The 18,141-nt window shown below is 42.4% G+C and overlaps 1 protein-coding gene across 2 annotated transcripts in view; it reads left to right on the top strand.

Annotated features, from left to right (window-relative positions):
* ESRRB (estrogen related receptor beta) overlaps positions 1-18,141 on the top strand; it is a 135,474-nt gene that overhangs the window by 37,935 nt on the left and 79,398 nt on the right. The window contains exon 1 of one of the 2 annotated variants that reach the window (XM_048306101.1): positions 9,887-10,124. The exons of the other annotated variant lie outside the window; for it this stretch is intronic. Coding sequence (XP_048162058.1) covers positions 10,075-10,124 — 50 coding nt within the window. The 5' untranslated portion in view covers positions 9,887-10,074. Of the gene's footprint in view, positions 1-9,886; positions 10,125-18,141 lie in introns of those variants that run through there. 2 annotated transcript variants of the gene reach the window in all.

Below are 18,141 nucleotides of genomic sequence, written 5' to 3'. Positions count from 1 at the left end.
GGAGGCACAGGGTTTCCCTGCCCCTGGTCAGCCTCGTTCCCCATGGGTTGGTTTGTGTTCCCCTGTGCGGGCAAGCACCCTCTGGTCCCGTGATTGAGCAGTTCCTCGGCAGAGCTCCGGCCATGCGGCTGGAGAAATAAACATCTCTGAAACATCTATCAAGAATTGGTACATATATATTTCTTTTCCATGGCCCTCCTTGTTTGATACATCGTGTTACAGTATCCGCACATAATGGTGGCTAATGCGGGCAGGATGATCCCCGATCCCTAAGTGACTGATGTGTGAGTAAAGAAACTTTGGATTCCTCTTCTTGTTTTTGTTTTGCTATTCCATATCTAAACTATGGAGGAACTATGGAAAGACTCTTGGCTCTCAGAGACGCATATGGACATTTATCTTAAACTCAAAAAGATTCTTGAACAACGATTTGTAAATTTTAGCTTAATTCAAGCTCAAAAGGAACTGAAACACTTCCTGGCATGGTTGTTTAAGAACTTTTTCTGTGTTTCTTGGGATTTAATTCTTACCAAAGACTTTTGGAACACTGTTTGGACACAGTTAATTTCTGAGTCAAAATATATGCTGATAGAAGAATATTTTTGTGACTGTTATTTAATTACCGAGACTGTTGAGCAATGTCAGCTGTATCTTGGCGAAGGGAAGCCTGGCTCAGGGACCGTGCCACATGGACCGAGCCCTCTCCGAGCAGCAGCGAGGCAGTTCCCGTCTGCAGTGGGAGCAGCGCAACCCGGTGGTGCCCGCCTGGCCCCGCGCAGGGCATGGTGGAGCGAGCCCTGTGAACGCCCGACCAAGAGGGGCAACATGCAGGCAGCAGCTGGCAGCGGTGGCGGTGGAGCAGAGCTGCGCCCAGCCGAAACACGCGCTGGAGCAGGGCGCGGGGGCGTCATCGCTCGGGGGCCCGGCCGAGATGTGGGTGCAGTGCCTGGAAGTGGCGACGCACAGAGAACAGAGTGGCCCGGCCTGGCCTGCGCAGCCCCGAATGCAGCCCCGGGAAGAGCGCGCAGGCACGAGCAACTCCGGCGGCCCTGGCAGCACCAGCAGTCCTGGCAATTCCAACATGGGAGCGACCGAAAGCAAAAGAGAAAGCAAAAATGGAGCGAGACAGAAAACATCAGCCACTCAGAAAAAGGGAAAGATCACCATAGCTAAGGTTTTAGGAATAGTAAAATGGTATAATGTTAAACAAAATTATGGTTTTATAATGAGATGTGACAACCAGCAAGACATATTCGTGCATAGAACTGCTATTAAAAGGAACAACCCTGAAAAATGCATCCCAAGCTTGGGAGATGGAGAAGTGGTGGAAGTCAAAATTGTGCAAGGTAGAAAAGGGTTACAAGCATCAGAGGTCACTGGGCCTGATGGTGTACCTGTAAAAGGCAGTATATATGCTAAAAATCGTAGTCATGTTAGACAATATCTCCATTATAAGCCCCCCCTACAGTCTCTCTTTCCTAATATCACCTTTCCCTTTTACCCTATATCCTGTTACCCCCAGTGTATTCCCAATCCATTTTTTCATCCATGGTTTCCCTCACAAAACCCCTTTGCCTATTGTTTCCCCAAAAATCCCTTTCCAATGCTGAGTGGGGGATGAAAAGGGGGAGGGAAAAAATTAAACCCTCTCCTGCCTCAGTTTCCCCACAAAGCATGCTCAGAGAGTCCTGTCTCCCTTCTGTCAGCCTTAAGATGTTCCAGAGAATCTGTTTGGACATTTAAAGACTCAGGAGGGTGGCTTATTTTGTTTCAAAACTGTTCTTGTTATGTTTGTCCAGTTGTTTTCAATGTTAAGTTTTAAATCTCTTTTTGTTAAAAATAAATGGGTGAAATGTCAGGGTCCCTCCCCCCCTGCCATGTGGTCCTGGAGAGGGGCCCTGGGACAGACACGGGGTTTCCCTGCCCCTGCTCAGCCTCGTTCCCCATTGGTTGTTTTGTGTTCCCCTGTGCAGGCAGAAGGACCCTCGGGTCCGGTGACTGTAGCAGTTCCTCGGCAGATCCTCAGCCATGCAGCTGGAGAAATAAACATCTCTGAAACATCTATCAGGAATTGGTCCATATATATTTCTTTTCCACAGCCCTCCTTGTTTGATACATTGTGTTACAGTATCTGCACTGTAACACTTCCACACATGAGAGAGATCGCTGTCTTTTGGAATACATAGAGCTGCACAACAGAATTAGAACTGAGCTGGTGAAATTTCTCCTTTCCTTTGCATGGAAGAGCTTTTTTTCTGGTAACCAGCATCTGTCTCTTCATGACTGGCTGCTGTCTTGACACTGTAAGTTCATATATTGTGTTGCTAAAGCAAACATGTTTATATGGTCTTGAGTTGCCCTGCCTGTGATGTTTTGTGGTATAAGCAAGGATTATTTTTCTTGTTATTTTTTTCTCTTTATTTTTCATAAATGTGCAGCAAAAACTTCATCATTCATGATGTGTAGGCACAGTGTTTGAATGTTAATGACTTGTAGGACAGTGATTTCCTAATGCGTTTTACTTGAAGGTATCTGAATGTGATGCAGACATGTATCTCACGATGGTACTCAAAAGTTAAAAGTATGTTAAGAAGCTTGGGATGGGATTTGTTGGCAAAGTTGTCTAATTAAATAATCTGTCACAGCAATTTTCTCTTGTCCAACAAGTGAAATAAATGTTATTCAAGTAATACATAAACTCAAGAGGGAGCTGTGAAAAAAATCTGCATTGTTCTTCAAACACTCAAGTTAGTACAGAATAAATCTTAAAAAAGGTCATGTACTTAACTGAACTGTTTGGAGATTCAGAGCAGAGGAGAGTTGAGGTTGTTGTGCTGCTGATACAGCATATCAGAGTGAAGCTGGCCCGTCATACGTAGTTCTAGCCAAAACCTGTAGTCCATTACTATTAGGAACTGGAATATTCTGAGGCTGGAGAACGTAACCAGAAGAGCAGTCCTGATCATCTGATATCTCTGCTTTTTCCAGACAGAAACTATATCAAGTTTGCTAATGTCACTTGGGACCTTCAAGTTCATCACACTGTTAAATACTTTTGTATAGATCCACTGTTGGTGAGCTCCTCTGTATTTGGCCTGGCTGACCTGGTGAAGTCAATAGTCTTCTATCAACTGTGCCCAGATGAGGACTGATGGAGGTTCCTGCAGGGAAAGGAAGGTCTTTAATCCTTGCTTTCTTCATCCCTTACACCCTGGGAAGAAAAGTCCTTTCACTGCTTTTCTTCTTTATAACTGCCTACCTCATTTTCTAAAAGAACTCTGTTGCCTACCCAGAGAACCCAGAGAAGAGGAACCTTCACACTTACCCAGTTTTTTGTCATATCATAATATTCAAACTGCAGCCACCTTATTGCTGTTGCTGGGAAATAATAATATCTTGCATGTGTTTCCATCACAGACTTGGAAACCTTCAGCCTCACGGGCTAACCCTCAGCAAGCATACTTCCTTAACAGTAGTAACTCTGAAGCGTTTTGGTTCTTTAAGTCCCACTCCATTTCTGGGTTGAGACACTTGACATTATCAATGCACACACCAAAAGTGTTTTCATTTTTGACATGCAGCATAAGAGTAAGCAACTGTTATTTCTCCTGACAAGAAGATATTTCTTTCGACCAGTTCAGTGAGTAAGCTTATACTGTGAAAATTAGGGTCCTAGGGTGATTAGAATGGGTGGGCTTGGAGTGCATGGGCTTGGAGAGGGAACCAGCTAATCATCTCCCCAAATCAGAGCAATGAGCAAGCACCCCCTGTTCTACTGACCATCCTCCTTGGCCTTTTGCAATACAGGACTTGAAGCTGGTGTATTTGAAGCTAGTGTTATTTTAGGAAAGCTAAAGTTGAAAAGATGCTGTTTGATTTCATGTCCCATCTGACAGGATGAACTGCCATACTAGGAAGGCCATGCTTGTGATGGAGGATTTCCAACAGCTAAGCAGAGGTAAAGATTCTTTGATGCCTTGTGTTCTCTCCTTCCTCCCAGTAGCTGAGCAAATAGCCCAGCTGCTGCCCTCTGGATACCTAGGATCATGGATGGGGAAGGATTAATTTCTGCTTTGCTGCAGCTGAAAGAATATAGGAAATAGCAGTTACTGTGCTAGAAATTGTGTAGTTGTGAGTGTGAATAAAGATCACTTTTCAGTCAAGGTCCTGGCCATGTTCTCCCTGACCAGACTAGCCCAGCTGAGGGTTAGTGTATTACATCACAGAAAAAAAATCACTAACAGGTCCAAAGCTAGAGCTGGATCACAGCTCTTCATTGAAGTCTTCTAAGCCTACAAGATCAACCTACCTCTCTAAGTACCTATCTTTTCTGAGGATGATTTCTGTCCACTTAGTTAAACAAGTGTTAGGCAAAGACTGACTAAGGGGTAGGTTGCCAAAACATGAAAGAAAGATACACTGCTATATTTCTGGGCAAGTAGGATAGAAGTTCTTATCAAATACCTCAGCTAACTGATGAGGCAAGAAAGAGCAGAAGACATAATCCCAGCTATATCATTTCCTCCCCTGCATCTCTATATGTTTCTTATTACAAGTTCTTCCATAATCTGGAACAAAATGTCTCTCTTCTGATTGCCTTTATTCTTTCCCAATTGGTAAAATACTCTGGCTCTTACTCTGATGCTCTGTTTTAATTTTACAAAAGTTAGATTTCCTTTGTCTTTGTGCATGTGTGTCTCTGCAGTGAGCTTTCATTTATGATGTAAGCAGGAACATGGTCTGCTCTAGAACTGAGTCCTGCTATTAGCACTGCAAAGACAAAAATGGGTATAAAACCACACAAAACAGCATTGGCCCTACACAAAAAAACCACAAAACAAAACAAAAGGTTATTAAAAGAAAGCCTTGACTTTTCATCAGCAATGTAGAGACTATGTTTGTCCTACCTCAAGGCTCATAACATCATTGTATCCAAGCACAGAACTTAAGGAAAGGTCACAGTTTTGGGACAGAGAATCATCATTTAAAGCATGACAGTAAGGGTTAAGACACTTGTATTCAGACTCTTGTGCTACAGATCTGCTCAGACTGATCTGGGGAAAGCCACATAACCTCTTTATGGTAGGATTTGGCAGTCTATAAGTTGTGAATTATAACACATTCTAACGACTAGGTAATGTTTGAAGTATATCTAAGGATATTCAGATGGGTGTTCATTGTTTGAAAAATCCCAATGTGAAAACTATTCTCTGTTTAAATAGATGTTGAGCTTCATCATTATACCTTTAGATGGAAGCTTATTGTTTGCAAGGCCAATATGATTTTTTGGGAAAAAAAATCTATTGGAGTTTGGTAGAAAAGAAGACATTGCTTTTGGTGGGGAGAACAAACTGTTGTGTTTGGGTGTAGTAAGAGAAAACAGAATAGAGCCCAAAATAAAGAAGACTGGTCTGTAAAAAGCCTACCAGGCATCAGGGACCTGTGTTCAGAGTACCTCAGTTTCTCTCTAGGGCTACTAGCCCTGCAAAGCAGAGGGATCAGGGCATGCAACACAGTGACTTGTGTGAAGTCAGGCAGTTCTATTGCCCTCAAAGGTGTGAAAGGCTTGTCTTCGGAATTCAACTCAATGACCCCTCTGTAACTTAAATGAGACAGAGGCTGGGAAAGATTTCTTGTCATCAAACTCCTCTTTTCCCAGCAGACAAGATTAAAAATTGTGTACACAAAACTGCTCTGCCCAGTTTAGGTCTCCTAATTATTATCTTTTTTGCCCTGTACAGACAGCATTTCACTCACTTGTGAAAATACAATAATAGAGCCTTCACAAAAGGGAAAAAATCCATCCCAAACTCTGAAAGTAACGAGATTTCTTCCTCTTCTGCATTTTCCTTAGTCCAAAAAAAAAAAAAAAAAAAAGGAAGCTTATCAACAAGTGAAATCAAGTTTGTTTGGCATGATTTCCAGGTTACTCCTATATTAGAGCAAATGAAATTTCTGTCAATCAATCAGTCAACTTGCTGGAAAGTTGATCCGTTGATCCTTATTCCATGATAAAAGTTTTTTTAAAAAGTAAAAAAATAGTTTATCAAAACCAGATTGGTCATTTTGGTCATTAAAGGCTGGGGAAAAGTCTTCAAATAAAGTCTCTATCCATTATATCTTGGAAGAGCCAGGAAAATTAGAGACATATCTCATAATTCTTTTCCATTCTTTTCCATTCTTTTCCATTCTTTTCCATTCTTTTCCATTCTTTTCCATTCTTTTCCATTCTTTTCCATTCTTTTCCTTTCATTTCTTCTCTTTTCTTCTCTTTTCTTTTCTTTTCTTTTCTTTTCTTTTCTCTTCTCTTCTTTTCTCTTTTCTCTTTTCTCTTTTCTTCTCTCTTCTCTCTTCTCTCTTCTCTCTCTTTCATTTCTTTTCTTTCCATATTGCATGTCTCAAAGAACTGATACTGCCTATCAGTCCATCAGCCTATAGTGCTCTGATTGTGATCTGTCCAAGGCTAACATTGATGGAACATTGTTGCTCTGCATTGGGACAACGTGTGAAGAGAACAGGTGACCTCAAAAGCCAGCGGCTGCCTTATGAAAGTCATCCCAAAGGGTAGCACTTACCGGAGCACCTGTGGGTAAGCTCTGTTCAGAGGCCACAGACTGAGTTGGCCAGGATGGTTTCCTGCCCCTCTTGCAGTGAGAGAGCAGCAATTCCAGGGGAGGATTTGGTCAGGGCAGCAAACAAAGGCTGTGCTCACAAACCAAGCCTAGTGCTTCTGTTGCATGTGGAGTTCTGCCTTGGGTTTACCCTAACAGAGTTCTTCTGCTTCCAGATCTACCAGCTTAATCTTACAGTCCTTTCTAACTTCATCCTGGAATTATTTTACAAACCACATGTATCTGAAGGATAGCCATGTTGAGATCAGTGTTTCCTTCTTTATTCTTTGAGGGAAGAGAAATTGGCTAAAGCTGTAAGAAGAGCTCAGCTGTATGTTTGCAAAGGATGAAGCCTTCTGAGGTTCCATAATCAGCTTGCAGGACTCTTGCTCTCTTTCTTAGGGAATTCAGGTTGGCAGATCAAGCCCAGCCAGCAGACTGTTCCTTTCTATCCTTCTCAGAAAGGAAGGGTCAGACCTCTGCACAGCTTACTCTCAAGGCAGTGGAAGCTCAATTTGTCCATTTGCACTGGGTCAGAAGAGATTAATATTACATTTCTGCACCATTCTGCAAATGCCCACTTCACCCAGGTAGTCCTCTGTCAGCAACAGCCCATTTCCAGAGTACAAACCCACTATTGTACTGTTTATATCAGTTAATTCAGCCCTGTGGACCTTGTGCCAGGCAATCTCATGGCTCCCTGCTTGCCTCACCTCAGCCTGGATAAAAGTTAAAGAGCAAAACTAAAACATCAGCTATTGGGAGAGCAGAACCCGCCTGCCAAGCCATTCCCACTCTGGTCTCCCATTCACTGAGAGCCTACACCAGAGCTAATCTTTGCCCAGTCAGGATACAGCCAGGATGCACCTTTCTGAAGAAAATTGCTTTCTGTCAAAATCAGCTCACTGCAAACACCCTGACTGTTCTTGAACTGTAGTCCGCCCAGACCCTGACCCTGTGTGCTTCCTCCTGCCTCTCTTGCTACTGTGCAACAGGAATCTTCTTCATGGGGCAACTAAGTCACCAGTCAGTCCTCTCTGGCTTCAGATTTCTGTTGGAAACACAACGGTGCTGGTTTTGTCCTTGCCTCTACTTGGTCAGGTGTTCTCCGATGTGGTTAGAGAGATTCCTTACAATCTTGGGCCCTCCTAATGCTAATGCCTTGCTAAAGCTTTTCTCTTGTCTCTTCAACATTTAAAGCATCTTAGAGTTTCTGCTCTGATGATATATCACTTAAGTGTACAAAGGTATATGTATATGTGTTTCACTTGTATTAATTCTGCATCATGGAAAAATGTATAATATGAATTGTGCCACCTGCAACATTCAGGTAATCAGATTCTGCTGTACTCTTAAAACTGGATATGTCTTCTCTCTGTCTCCATTTTTTAAACTAACCTGTTTTCTGTCCTGTCTTCATGTATACCTTTTACCATAAAAGATCTCTGTCTTGACATTCTTTAAATATAGGTGATCAGAATCAGAGAACTTGTCCTCACATGGCCTGGGGAGACATTGGGGCACACCATTAGTTTATATGCATTTGTTAGGATCTCTGGTAGAGAAGGTAGTTACACTGGCTTTGAATTTGGGCATTCCTCTTTTCTGAATATTCTCAAGTTTCTACAAATACTGATTGTATGAAAAGTTGTAGCCTAATTTATCTTGTGTTTATTGCTTATAGCTGAGCCACATTGAATTTTCTTTTATGCTGTATTACCCCCGTCATCCAAAAAGCTCTAGTCTGCCCTTTGCTTCTCCTGGTGTTGTACATCGTTGCCTCAAATTACATTCTGGGTTTTATATTTAGAAATACCCTCCTAATTTCTACTTTTTAAAATTTTATTTGCCTGAGATAAGAGAACAAAGCTTTTATCCAGGTATAATTGTACATATTTTGTTTTAGAATGACCTCTGGTTTTTGTCTACCTGTAAAGGATATTTTTATATATTTGAGCAGCAAACATCTAAACATGAACTAGAAGCATAGGAGAGACACAAGTGAGGTTTGTGAGTGCAGTATGAGAGGCAGAGAGTAGGTAGCAAGGAGCAAACAGACCCTTTAGTGCAGTTCTGTGTGAGTCAGGCGTTCAGTGCAAGACTCTGTGTGGTAGGCATGTGCCCGAGAGGTTCGTGTGCTTTTATGGAAAGGGACCTTCAGATAGGTGTTGGTGTGTGGCTGTAAATATGCAGAGCAATTGTGTGAGCGTGAAAACGTGTGCAGGAACTGTGAAAGCACACGGACTCTAGCAGCAGTCGGTACATATGCAGAGCTTTGAAAATGTGTGCTTCGTGAAATTAGTTGTGTGCAGCAGTTTTGATATTTGTGAAGATTTCTGAGGGTCTGTAGCTATGTTTTTTGTGCCTGGGAATATGTGCTGTTATCCTGAATGTCTGATCTCACTGACTTATTGCAGTGTGGTTTCATAAACTGCACTGAAGTGATATCTAAATTACACTGCTCTGAAACGGGATTCGGGCGCTCTTCTGCACACGTTTGTGGGAATGGATATAGGTACGGGAAAACAGATTTCCGAGTGCCGCGATTAGGCTGTGCCGCGCTGAGACGCGAGTCTGTGCATGTGCACGAAGTGCGTGTTTGTGGAGTCGTGTGTTTGCATGTAACAGTGCCTGGGACACGCATGTTCCAGTGGCACGCTGGTGCCCTGTGCTGAGCATGTGGGCTGCTGCGCCCGCCGGCACGCCCGTGTAAATAGTCCACGGGGCACCCTTTACCTCAAGTTTTTGCACAACCCTGAACTCCGCAGCCGCTGTCCACGACTGACAGACCAGTGGGGAAGAGGGAAGGGGCGCGTGCGCTGCCGCTGCGACCGCTCCCGCGGCGGGACCGAGCCGGAGCTGCGCTCCCGTGTCACCCGTGTCACCCGCGCCGCCGGGCCAGGGGCAGCCCGGCTGCCGGCCCGCACTGAGCCCCGCGGCGCCCCGACTCCTCCGGCCCCGGACCGGGATGCCCCTTCCCGTCCCGGCGCAGCGCAGCCGTGCCGGGCCGGAGCTGCGCGGTGCCGCCGGCCGCGCTGCGGTGCCGGGTCCCTCGGCCCCCCCCCGGCCGTGCCTCCCCCAGCCGCCCTCCAAGCCCAGCCCCTGCGAGGGAGCCAATAGCCGCCCTGCCGTCTCCATCCGTCTCCCGGCGTTAAAGCTACAGCGGGGCTCGGGGCGGCGAAATCCCCCGTGGCCGTGTCCTGCGCGCCGCCCGCCTCCTGCCGCCGTCAGTGTGTCCGCACGCGGGTGCGGAGCGGAGCGGCGCTGCCTCCCGTCGCCCGCCCGCCGCCCCTGCCCCGCCGCCGGGCTCGGGCCGGCTCCTCTTCCCGGCGCTCCCTGCCCTCCCAGCCCGCTGCAGTTTAGTTGTTACCTTGTGTTTTTTCTTTCTTTCTTTCTTTCTTTCTTCTTTTATTTTTTCCTTTTTTTTTTTTTTCTTCTAACCGGGAATGCTCAAACTGGACTGATGGACATTTCCGAGCTGTGCATCTCCGACCCGCTCGGCTACCACAACCAGTGAGTGTGCCGTGCCGGGACCGGGCGGGCCGGGGGCGGGCTGGGACCGGCTTTGCGTCCCGCTGCGGGTGGGATGGGGCAGCGACCCCGCAGTCCCGCTGCCTCCGTGCCGCAGAGCCGCCGCCGCCCGCCCCCGCGGGGCACCGCGTGTGCCGGGTGTCTCGGAGCGGCCGGCCGCGGGCAGGGCAGGGCAGGGTGCACCTCCGCGCCGACAGGTGCGGCGGAGTCCGCGGAACAGCACTTGGCGGGGAGGGTAGGCGTGTTGGTGTGTTTCTTTCTTGCCGTGTAACTTCTCCCTCTAATGCTTCATCTCCTAGGAACAGGCAGCTAACAGTGAGTGCTGACAGTCCTTTCTGCGCAGTTTTACTTTCCGTCTGTGCTAGGATTTTTATTAGATGAATTACAAGGTGCCTATAAAGAGATGTGCATATAAAATTATATGAAGCAGATCCACTAGAGCACTGTCTTTTATTTCAAAAGTCTGCTTTTCATCTGAAATGCACTATGGAAATTCAAGTTCCCACAGACTACTGTTTTGGATAGCCTGCCCAGGGAAAGAGTGGAGTGAGTCGGAGGGCTGGCAAACAGACATCCCAAGCTGGGACTGGTGGCTCATACCTTAGCATCTGCTACTGCTCTTTGTATTCCGAAGTGGGCTGTGCCTGGTAATGCTGTGTTTAAAATCACTTTGGTGTGTTAAGGTTGGTTTGGTCCTGTTGGGAAGTTAGGAAACAAGGCAAAACCTTTTCAGCATTTACATCCAGCTGACTGGAACAATTAATTTTAAATGCATTTCTCTAATAAATCTCGCCCTGAGCAGACTCCTCTTTTGTGTGTTTGCATGCTAATCTGTGTGTCACCTATGCAGGTTTTGTGGTGTCATCAGAGGTGGGAATAAAGTAATTTTGCCTATTTCATTGATTTTGTCTTAAGAACACATTGTATTTAGTAGAATTAAAATAATTAAAATCAAACAAATCATCCACAAATACCTCTATTTCTTCATTTCAGCTTTTATTTGTCTTTCTGTATCTTGTTTTCTGATAGTCCATCTGTCTTTACACTCATTTCTCTTTCCTTTAATCCCCAGCTTCCAGCAGTTTCATTAAAATGAGACTTAGTATTGTTAATAGAAATTAATAATCTAACCCATGTGATTTTCTTTTCCCCACTGGTGCTGCACTTGTGGCTGCTCCATTTTGAATTAAAAATAAACAAACAGTTTCTTAAGGGAAATATATTCTGTATGCTGCTGGGAGTCTTAACATTAAGGCAAAAATAGAAGATGCATCTACCTTTGTAAAAAAAAGAAAAGAACGAAATGCTACAATGAAAAGCTAGATCTTCATCACTTACTATATTGTCTCTTAACTTTTTCCTTTTATTTTTTTTTTACTTTTGGCATTGAGAAAAGGAACTCAAACAACATGAAAACAGTAAGAAGTAATCTGCATGTTGTGTTGCCATTCACCATTTTTACTTTTTCATGGGCTCTAAATCAGCTCTCAAAAATGTCAAGTGCACCTTACCCATATGCACAACTCCTTGGCTGCTGAGTAGACAGATGAAGGTGGCCCTGGGGGAAGTGCCACTGAGCCCCTATGGCTTTACAGCAGACAGAGAGTGCTGCTTTTTGAGATGAGAAACTGTTGGAGAGCTCTTTGTTTAAAGAGGTGCTTGGTTCTGTGTGCCAACTGACCTTCTCTTTAACATTGTCGAGGTTTGGTAAAATAGAGAAATATAATTTAGAATATTTAAACCTCAATTTTTTCAATTTTTTTAATTTAACGGAGTGCAGAAAAGTCTAAAAAAAGTTGCTGAGAGAAGTAAGATGTGAGCAGCTTTAAAAATACAATATATATAAAGGTATATGTGCAGTGTGTCAGGTACTGATTTGATTTACATTCTGGTTTTATTAAGACTAGATTTCACATTGCATTCCTGTAGCTGAGGATGAGTTGGCCCAGTGTATATCTGTTTAACCATCTTTTTCTCCCACTGTAACACAATTACATTGTGAACATACAATGTAAATACAGGTGTCGTATTTGTGCCTGTATCCCTAACTAGCTGTGTAAGCATATTATTCTTACTGCACTGATTTACTGTTTTGACTGCTAGCTATTGAAATGATTTTAAGTTATCTTCTTTCTTTTTTTTTTTAATGCCACTTTTAATTCTGCGGATGGCATTTTTTAAACATTAAACCTTAAATTTGGAACAAGTTTAAAAATATTGCAAACTGCTCCTTCTTGTTGAGTTGCTTGTTAAGTTATAGGAAAAAATATGGGGAAGACTAAAATATTGGAAGAGAAGTGGATGTGGTCACTCAATATATGATCCATACACTTCCCTGGAAACTGTATTTTACCTCATAATTATTGAAACAGAGAGAGAATGAACAAGGCAAAGGAGAGGAGAGGTGACTCCTTTCACCTTGAAGTTTGATGAGATCTTAATTTTTGTAACAGTCAGACCCAAAATGAATCTGAACAAAAACTAAACAAAGGAATTCCTTGCTCCTAATTTGTTCTTCAGGTTTTGTGTTTATTTTCCTCAAGCAGTGAAAGTTCCCTTTCCATTGCCTGTGTGTACTGATCTAAGCAATTATACCAGGAACCTGTGGAAGTTCTGATTAGCAGGTTGTGTGGTTTTTCTCAGTGCAGAATCTTTCAGGGAGGGTAAGAAAATGCTTCTTCCTAATTTTGACCTCCTGTGCATGTATTCTAAGGCCATGTATGCATTTATTTTCTTACACAGAAATCCGCTCTTTAGCAGCCGCTTACTACATTTTGGTACTGACCTCTGGGAGAATTGTTCCTGGGGTAGGCGATGCAGCTCCAAGGAAGAAGCTTTTGTATGAATTGGAATTTGTTTAAAGCATTTTGGAATTGGGAAATTAACAAAGGCAATGATTTGTACCTGCAGTTTGTCTCTCAGGTGAGGGCATATGGTGAGAATACATTAGTTAAACTGTACTGACAGCGTCTGTCTGCGGTACAGCAGGAAGGAATGCGTGTGCAGACACCACAGATGTACACTCTGCCATATAAAATATGTCATTGTAGTCACACACAAGCACACGTGTGCATCTGTAAATATTTGTTTGTGCATATGTATGTGCATATGTATGGTCATATGGAGCATTGGTGTTGTATCTCTCTCATACGCAAACCTAAGGCTCTTTCAGAGGAGAGTAGAATACAGCATTTTTACTTTTCCGTATTAACTTCCAAATATCAGAGAATTTGTTTTCTGCCTCATTATAGGCAGAAAACTGCCATTTCTGCCACTAGAAATGTTGATAGCACTACAAAATTGCCATTTCTGTTTCTAGTTAATGTTCTACATGACAGACAGAAACTGACCAAGGATCCATTATGAAGGTAAAATAAAAATCATTGGCAAATGAGAGCATCCTGCCAGATGATAGGTCTCTTACACTGTTTCCTCTGATGTACAAGAAAGGCATGTGAGTCACTGACGTAAAAAAAATAAAAAATATTTTATGAACAGAAGGAAAAAGTTGAAAGGAATAAATTACATATTTGATAGAGAGATGGAAAGGTATAGTGTTGGAATTTTAAGGCAATGAAGGAGCAAATTCCAGATCTTGCGGCAGAGAATTAACAAAGCTGCTGTCACTGACTCTAATGCGCAGACTGAAGTAATGTGACTGGATTTCAGAGGTTACTGGAAATCTCAATATTCTGTGAATGGGAGGAAATCTGAGTCAGAGAATCTGAATGCAACTGTCTGCTCTGAATATATCTCAGAGGCTGGGATTGGGAGGAGTTGTTAATTGGAGAGAATAGGATGGAGTTGTTTGTTTTGTTGACAGAATAAATTGAAAAACCTCTATAAGGAATTGGTGTAGTTACTGGGTTTCTGACAAGGTTCCCATCATAAAATGGGGTCTCACTACACTAAGCTTAGTGAGCGTGGAGCTGATGAGGAAATCGGTACCTTTAAAGTATTTGTATTAACTTTTCCCTCCTCTTCTAATTCCACTTTTAAAAGTAAACATGATCTAATCATTATCAATTATTGAGAAATATGGAAAGATCAATATATTTAAAAAATAGGATTTTTTCATTGTATTGATTTGAAGTAATCAATAAATATTGCATTTAGCCTGAGAGAGGAAAGACTTTGGAGAGATTGCATCAGAGAAAGTTGCTGTGATAGAGATTTCACATCCCGTTTTCTTCCTCTCCAAGAGAATGTTGCTCTACTCTCTGTGCCCTTTCCGCTGTTATTTCCCAGCCCTGGTTCTGTACTGTCACTACAGCTCTGAATTTCATGTTGTTTGAAAATACCTGTATTCTTCAAATTATTTAGGTTCAGTAAGAAGTTTTGTGCATTGTGTCAGTGGGTGTCTTTACAAAATTTCCCAGGGCTTGAAGAATACAAATTCTCATAGGGAACAGAAACAGGGAGAAGGTAAAAGGTTTAAACGTGAGTGTAGATGAAATTTACGGATTCTGTCAGGAGCAAGGTAGAACTTCTCCAAAGCGTGTAAAATGTCTAGGAGAGATTTAATTAAGGAAAGAAATAGTAAAAGAAGCAAAAAGTAGTGACAAATCTTGAATATAAAAGCCAAAATCCTTTCCCCAACTTCTTATTCTAACTTGTGCTCCTTGGTTTAGGAGTTGGGGGTCACAGTGCTGCACATCCCCAATTCCAGTGCAGACTGCATAAGTAGGAAATTCTTCCCAGTCAGACCTGTTCTTTATTCTGTGGAGCTCCTGGCAGTAGCATTACAGCCAGGGAGCACAACAGAATTTTTAGTCTGTGCAGTGTGAGCAAGTAAATACAGCATCTGCCCAGAACCCAGCAGTGAGCTTCTTAGGTAATGCTGCTCTAGAAACTGGGGGAAAAAAGAGGGAAAGATCAGAGTTTCCATGACAAACTATGAATCAGAATGGTTGTTTGTTTAGTGAAGGGACTTAATAAGGAAGATATTAGCAGTAGATAGTTATGGTGACCTTGCCAAAAAATAAAGGAAACACTTGATTTCTTTCTGTCTTTGCTGCATTTGAGTTTTAGCTGCATTTGAATTTTGAATGTAGTCATTTCTATGTAGCTTGCATGTATAAAGTGCCTTGTGCCTGTCATTGAGAACAGAACACAATTTAGTACTCTTTTTAGTAATAGCCATTGACCTGGCAAGTTTTACTTCTTAGGAATTAAATTGTAATAACTTACTCTTCGCATTTGTTTCCATCCTTTTTATGCTGCCTCTCTCTAAAGCTTTGCCCTGTCTCTTCAGAGAAATAGAAATGCCCACAAAAAAATGATGCTTGCAGCTGGAGCACAGTGCCCTTTGATTCTTCCAGTGCTTGAGAGTCTGGCTGCTGGCAGTGACTGTCCGTGAGGAGAAACATGTCTGCTCAAGGTGGAACGCACTGTATAATAATATATTTGTCATGTTTGTAATTGCAAATGTAATTAGCAAACAAGCTCTGGGGGATTGAGGACTTGAAACTTTCACTGCACATCATTTGACCCTATCTTGACTGGACCGGAGCTTATATGTCACTGTTAACCCTCGCTGTTCTTGCAGAGAAATGCTCCTTCTAATGTGACTGCTGCTAAGTTTCCTGTCTTATTCCTCCTCCCCTCCCCCCCCCCCCCCCATTTTTTTTTTTGGCTATGAGCAGTATCGTACCCGTATTTGCTTATACCTTCTTTTATTTGGATAGCAAGTGCTTATGTTCCTCCTGTGACACATGCACTAATATTTCCCCTCCTAGCACTTCTGACACAGCCTGGAAAGCATTCTGCAATGCCCTTTGTGAAGAGCGCTGTGTACCAGTAAGTGCTTTTGCATACTGAGCTGTTCAGTGCATTCCTATCACCACAGGCAACGTTACTACTCAGTGCCCCTTGCACTTCACAGAGACAACTTGCAAAAAGCAGGTGGCAAGCTGTTATCACACAACCTGCGATGGCTCTCTGTCCCTGCTGAGACGGAATTTTCTTGCACTCCCTTTCTGAATGGGGGAGGAATAAATATCTAACAAATCCTATTCATTTTATGGAATCCTGGCAAATCTCAGTCTAGTCAGCCTTAGGATGACTTCTTTGTCCTACAAAAGATATTCCTGATCCATATGGATTTGGTGAACAACACAGAATCAGTTCAAAAAGTCACAAACTTATGTGTGCATAGGAAGCAGAAAGGGGCTACTTCACTTTTTCATATTAATCGTCTCTTTTTTCTTTTTTGTTTTCAAGATAAGACTGAAATTGCAATAAAATTTGTGATAGGACTGTTCCTGTTTTGGACAGAACTCTATTTATTCTTGCATTTTTCTGTATGTGAAAGGAAATCAGTTAAATATAGGGAGGGGTGGCCTTTTTTATACAATTTTTTGTCGTGACGGTAAGGACATCTCTCAAATATTGCATCCTGTTGAAGGCTTGGAAGGAAAAGGAAACCTATTCTAGTTTCTTCTTGGTAGGATAAGAGCGTTTGATGAGAACCCCTTCTTTCTGTCCAAATTTTCCTTTTCCATTCCTGCATTGTGTTTGATTTACCATGTATTTTAATAAAGATTATGTATTTTTCTTAAATTAGCATAGCCTATAATGTGGGTGATGGTAGTGGGACCTCCACCTTAGAGTATCCTGCATAACAGGAGAAAATTTCTTACAGCACCTTTTGTTTTGAATTGATTATCTGTATCTTACTGCAGATCTTTTTACATGAAGATTTCTTCTTGCTGTATGTCTGCCGGTCTGAACGGGGGCTTGTACATACAGCTTATTAAGAAGTGTTATTTTCTAGGGTTTTTTCCCCTTTTTCTCATGTCACTTTAAAGTTCCCTTTTGTAATAATGGCCCTCAGTCTCCGGTGATGGAGCCGTCACTGTGAACAATGCTGGTGAGTGTATTGTCTCGCTGTCCTTTCACTCAAGACAAAGGTCAAAAGAACAGCTTTAAAAAAATGTTCAATTCTCCTGTTATGACTTTGCATATGAAGATGATAATTTTAAGGACGTATAAGCGCTTGGGTGAAAATAAAACAGAAATAGGATTTTCTGTCAGTGTCCGCAAGTACTTTTTATAATGTACTGACATGAATGATTACAAACCAAATTTCTCACTGAGATTTACATCATTTTCCGTATTAAAAAATTAAAGAGCTGAAGGACACTAAAGAATTATTCTTCAACAGATTTTGTTTTTCCAGAGTCTTCTGTATTGTTTTTGTTCAGTTAAACTAAGTTTCTATTTCTCAAACATATTTGTTTCATGATTTAAGAAATTACACTTATCTAGATGAGTTTTTCACAGACGTGGCAACATAGCGGTGGAGAACATAGGACGTTACCGATTTTGGGGATTTGGTTTAAAATTTATTTGTAGTGCACACAACCAGAATTAACCTATACACATTTTCAGTGTATACGTTTTCTACATGCTTTGCTTATAATTTTAAAAACAATTTATATTTACACATTAATTTTAAGGACTTGCTGTCATTTTATTTTTCTTTGTTTCTGGACCATGTATGGCATGTGATTGCCATCTAGTTTTAACAGTTCAGAAAGTGCTGTAGAGGAAGAGTGATTTAATTCTTTAGAACACATAAATTCAGTCCTGCTTCAGTTCCTTTTCAGACATATATGATGTTGCTTCTGCTTTTATCCTTAAGAGTTTAATTCAGTTTCCTAATAGTTTTTGTATTTCTGTTGATAAGGGGGTTTTTGGGGGTTTTTTTGGTCATTTTTGTAGGCTAAGGGGGTAATGGTACAGGGAGACACTGAAAAAAATTCTAAAAATCATTGGTGCCTATTGCCTGACACTCTACAGTAGGTAATTTTTGTTATCAGATTAGTCAGTAGTGCAAAGGTACCTGGCTGGATCAGGGCTCTCCGTACACCTGTGTCAAACAGCGGCTTCGAGCAGTGATGTGCAGCCTGACCAGGGACTGCGGTAGGGAGGAGGCCACAGCTGTCTGGTACAATCCAGACTCACCTTCACAGCCAAGGGAATCCCAACATGGGAA

Source organism: Corvus hawaiiensis, chromosome 6, assembly GCF_020740725.1.
Source record: "Corvus hawaiiensis isolate bCorHaw1 chromosome 6, bCorHaw1.pri.cur, whole genome shotgun sequence".
Taxonomy (NCBI): Eukaryota; Metazoa; Chordata; class Aves; order Passeriformes; family Corvidae; genus Corvus; species Corvus hawaiiensis.
This window is presented reverse-complemented; position numbering and strand designations above follow the sequence as displayed.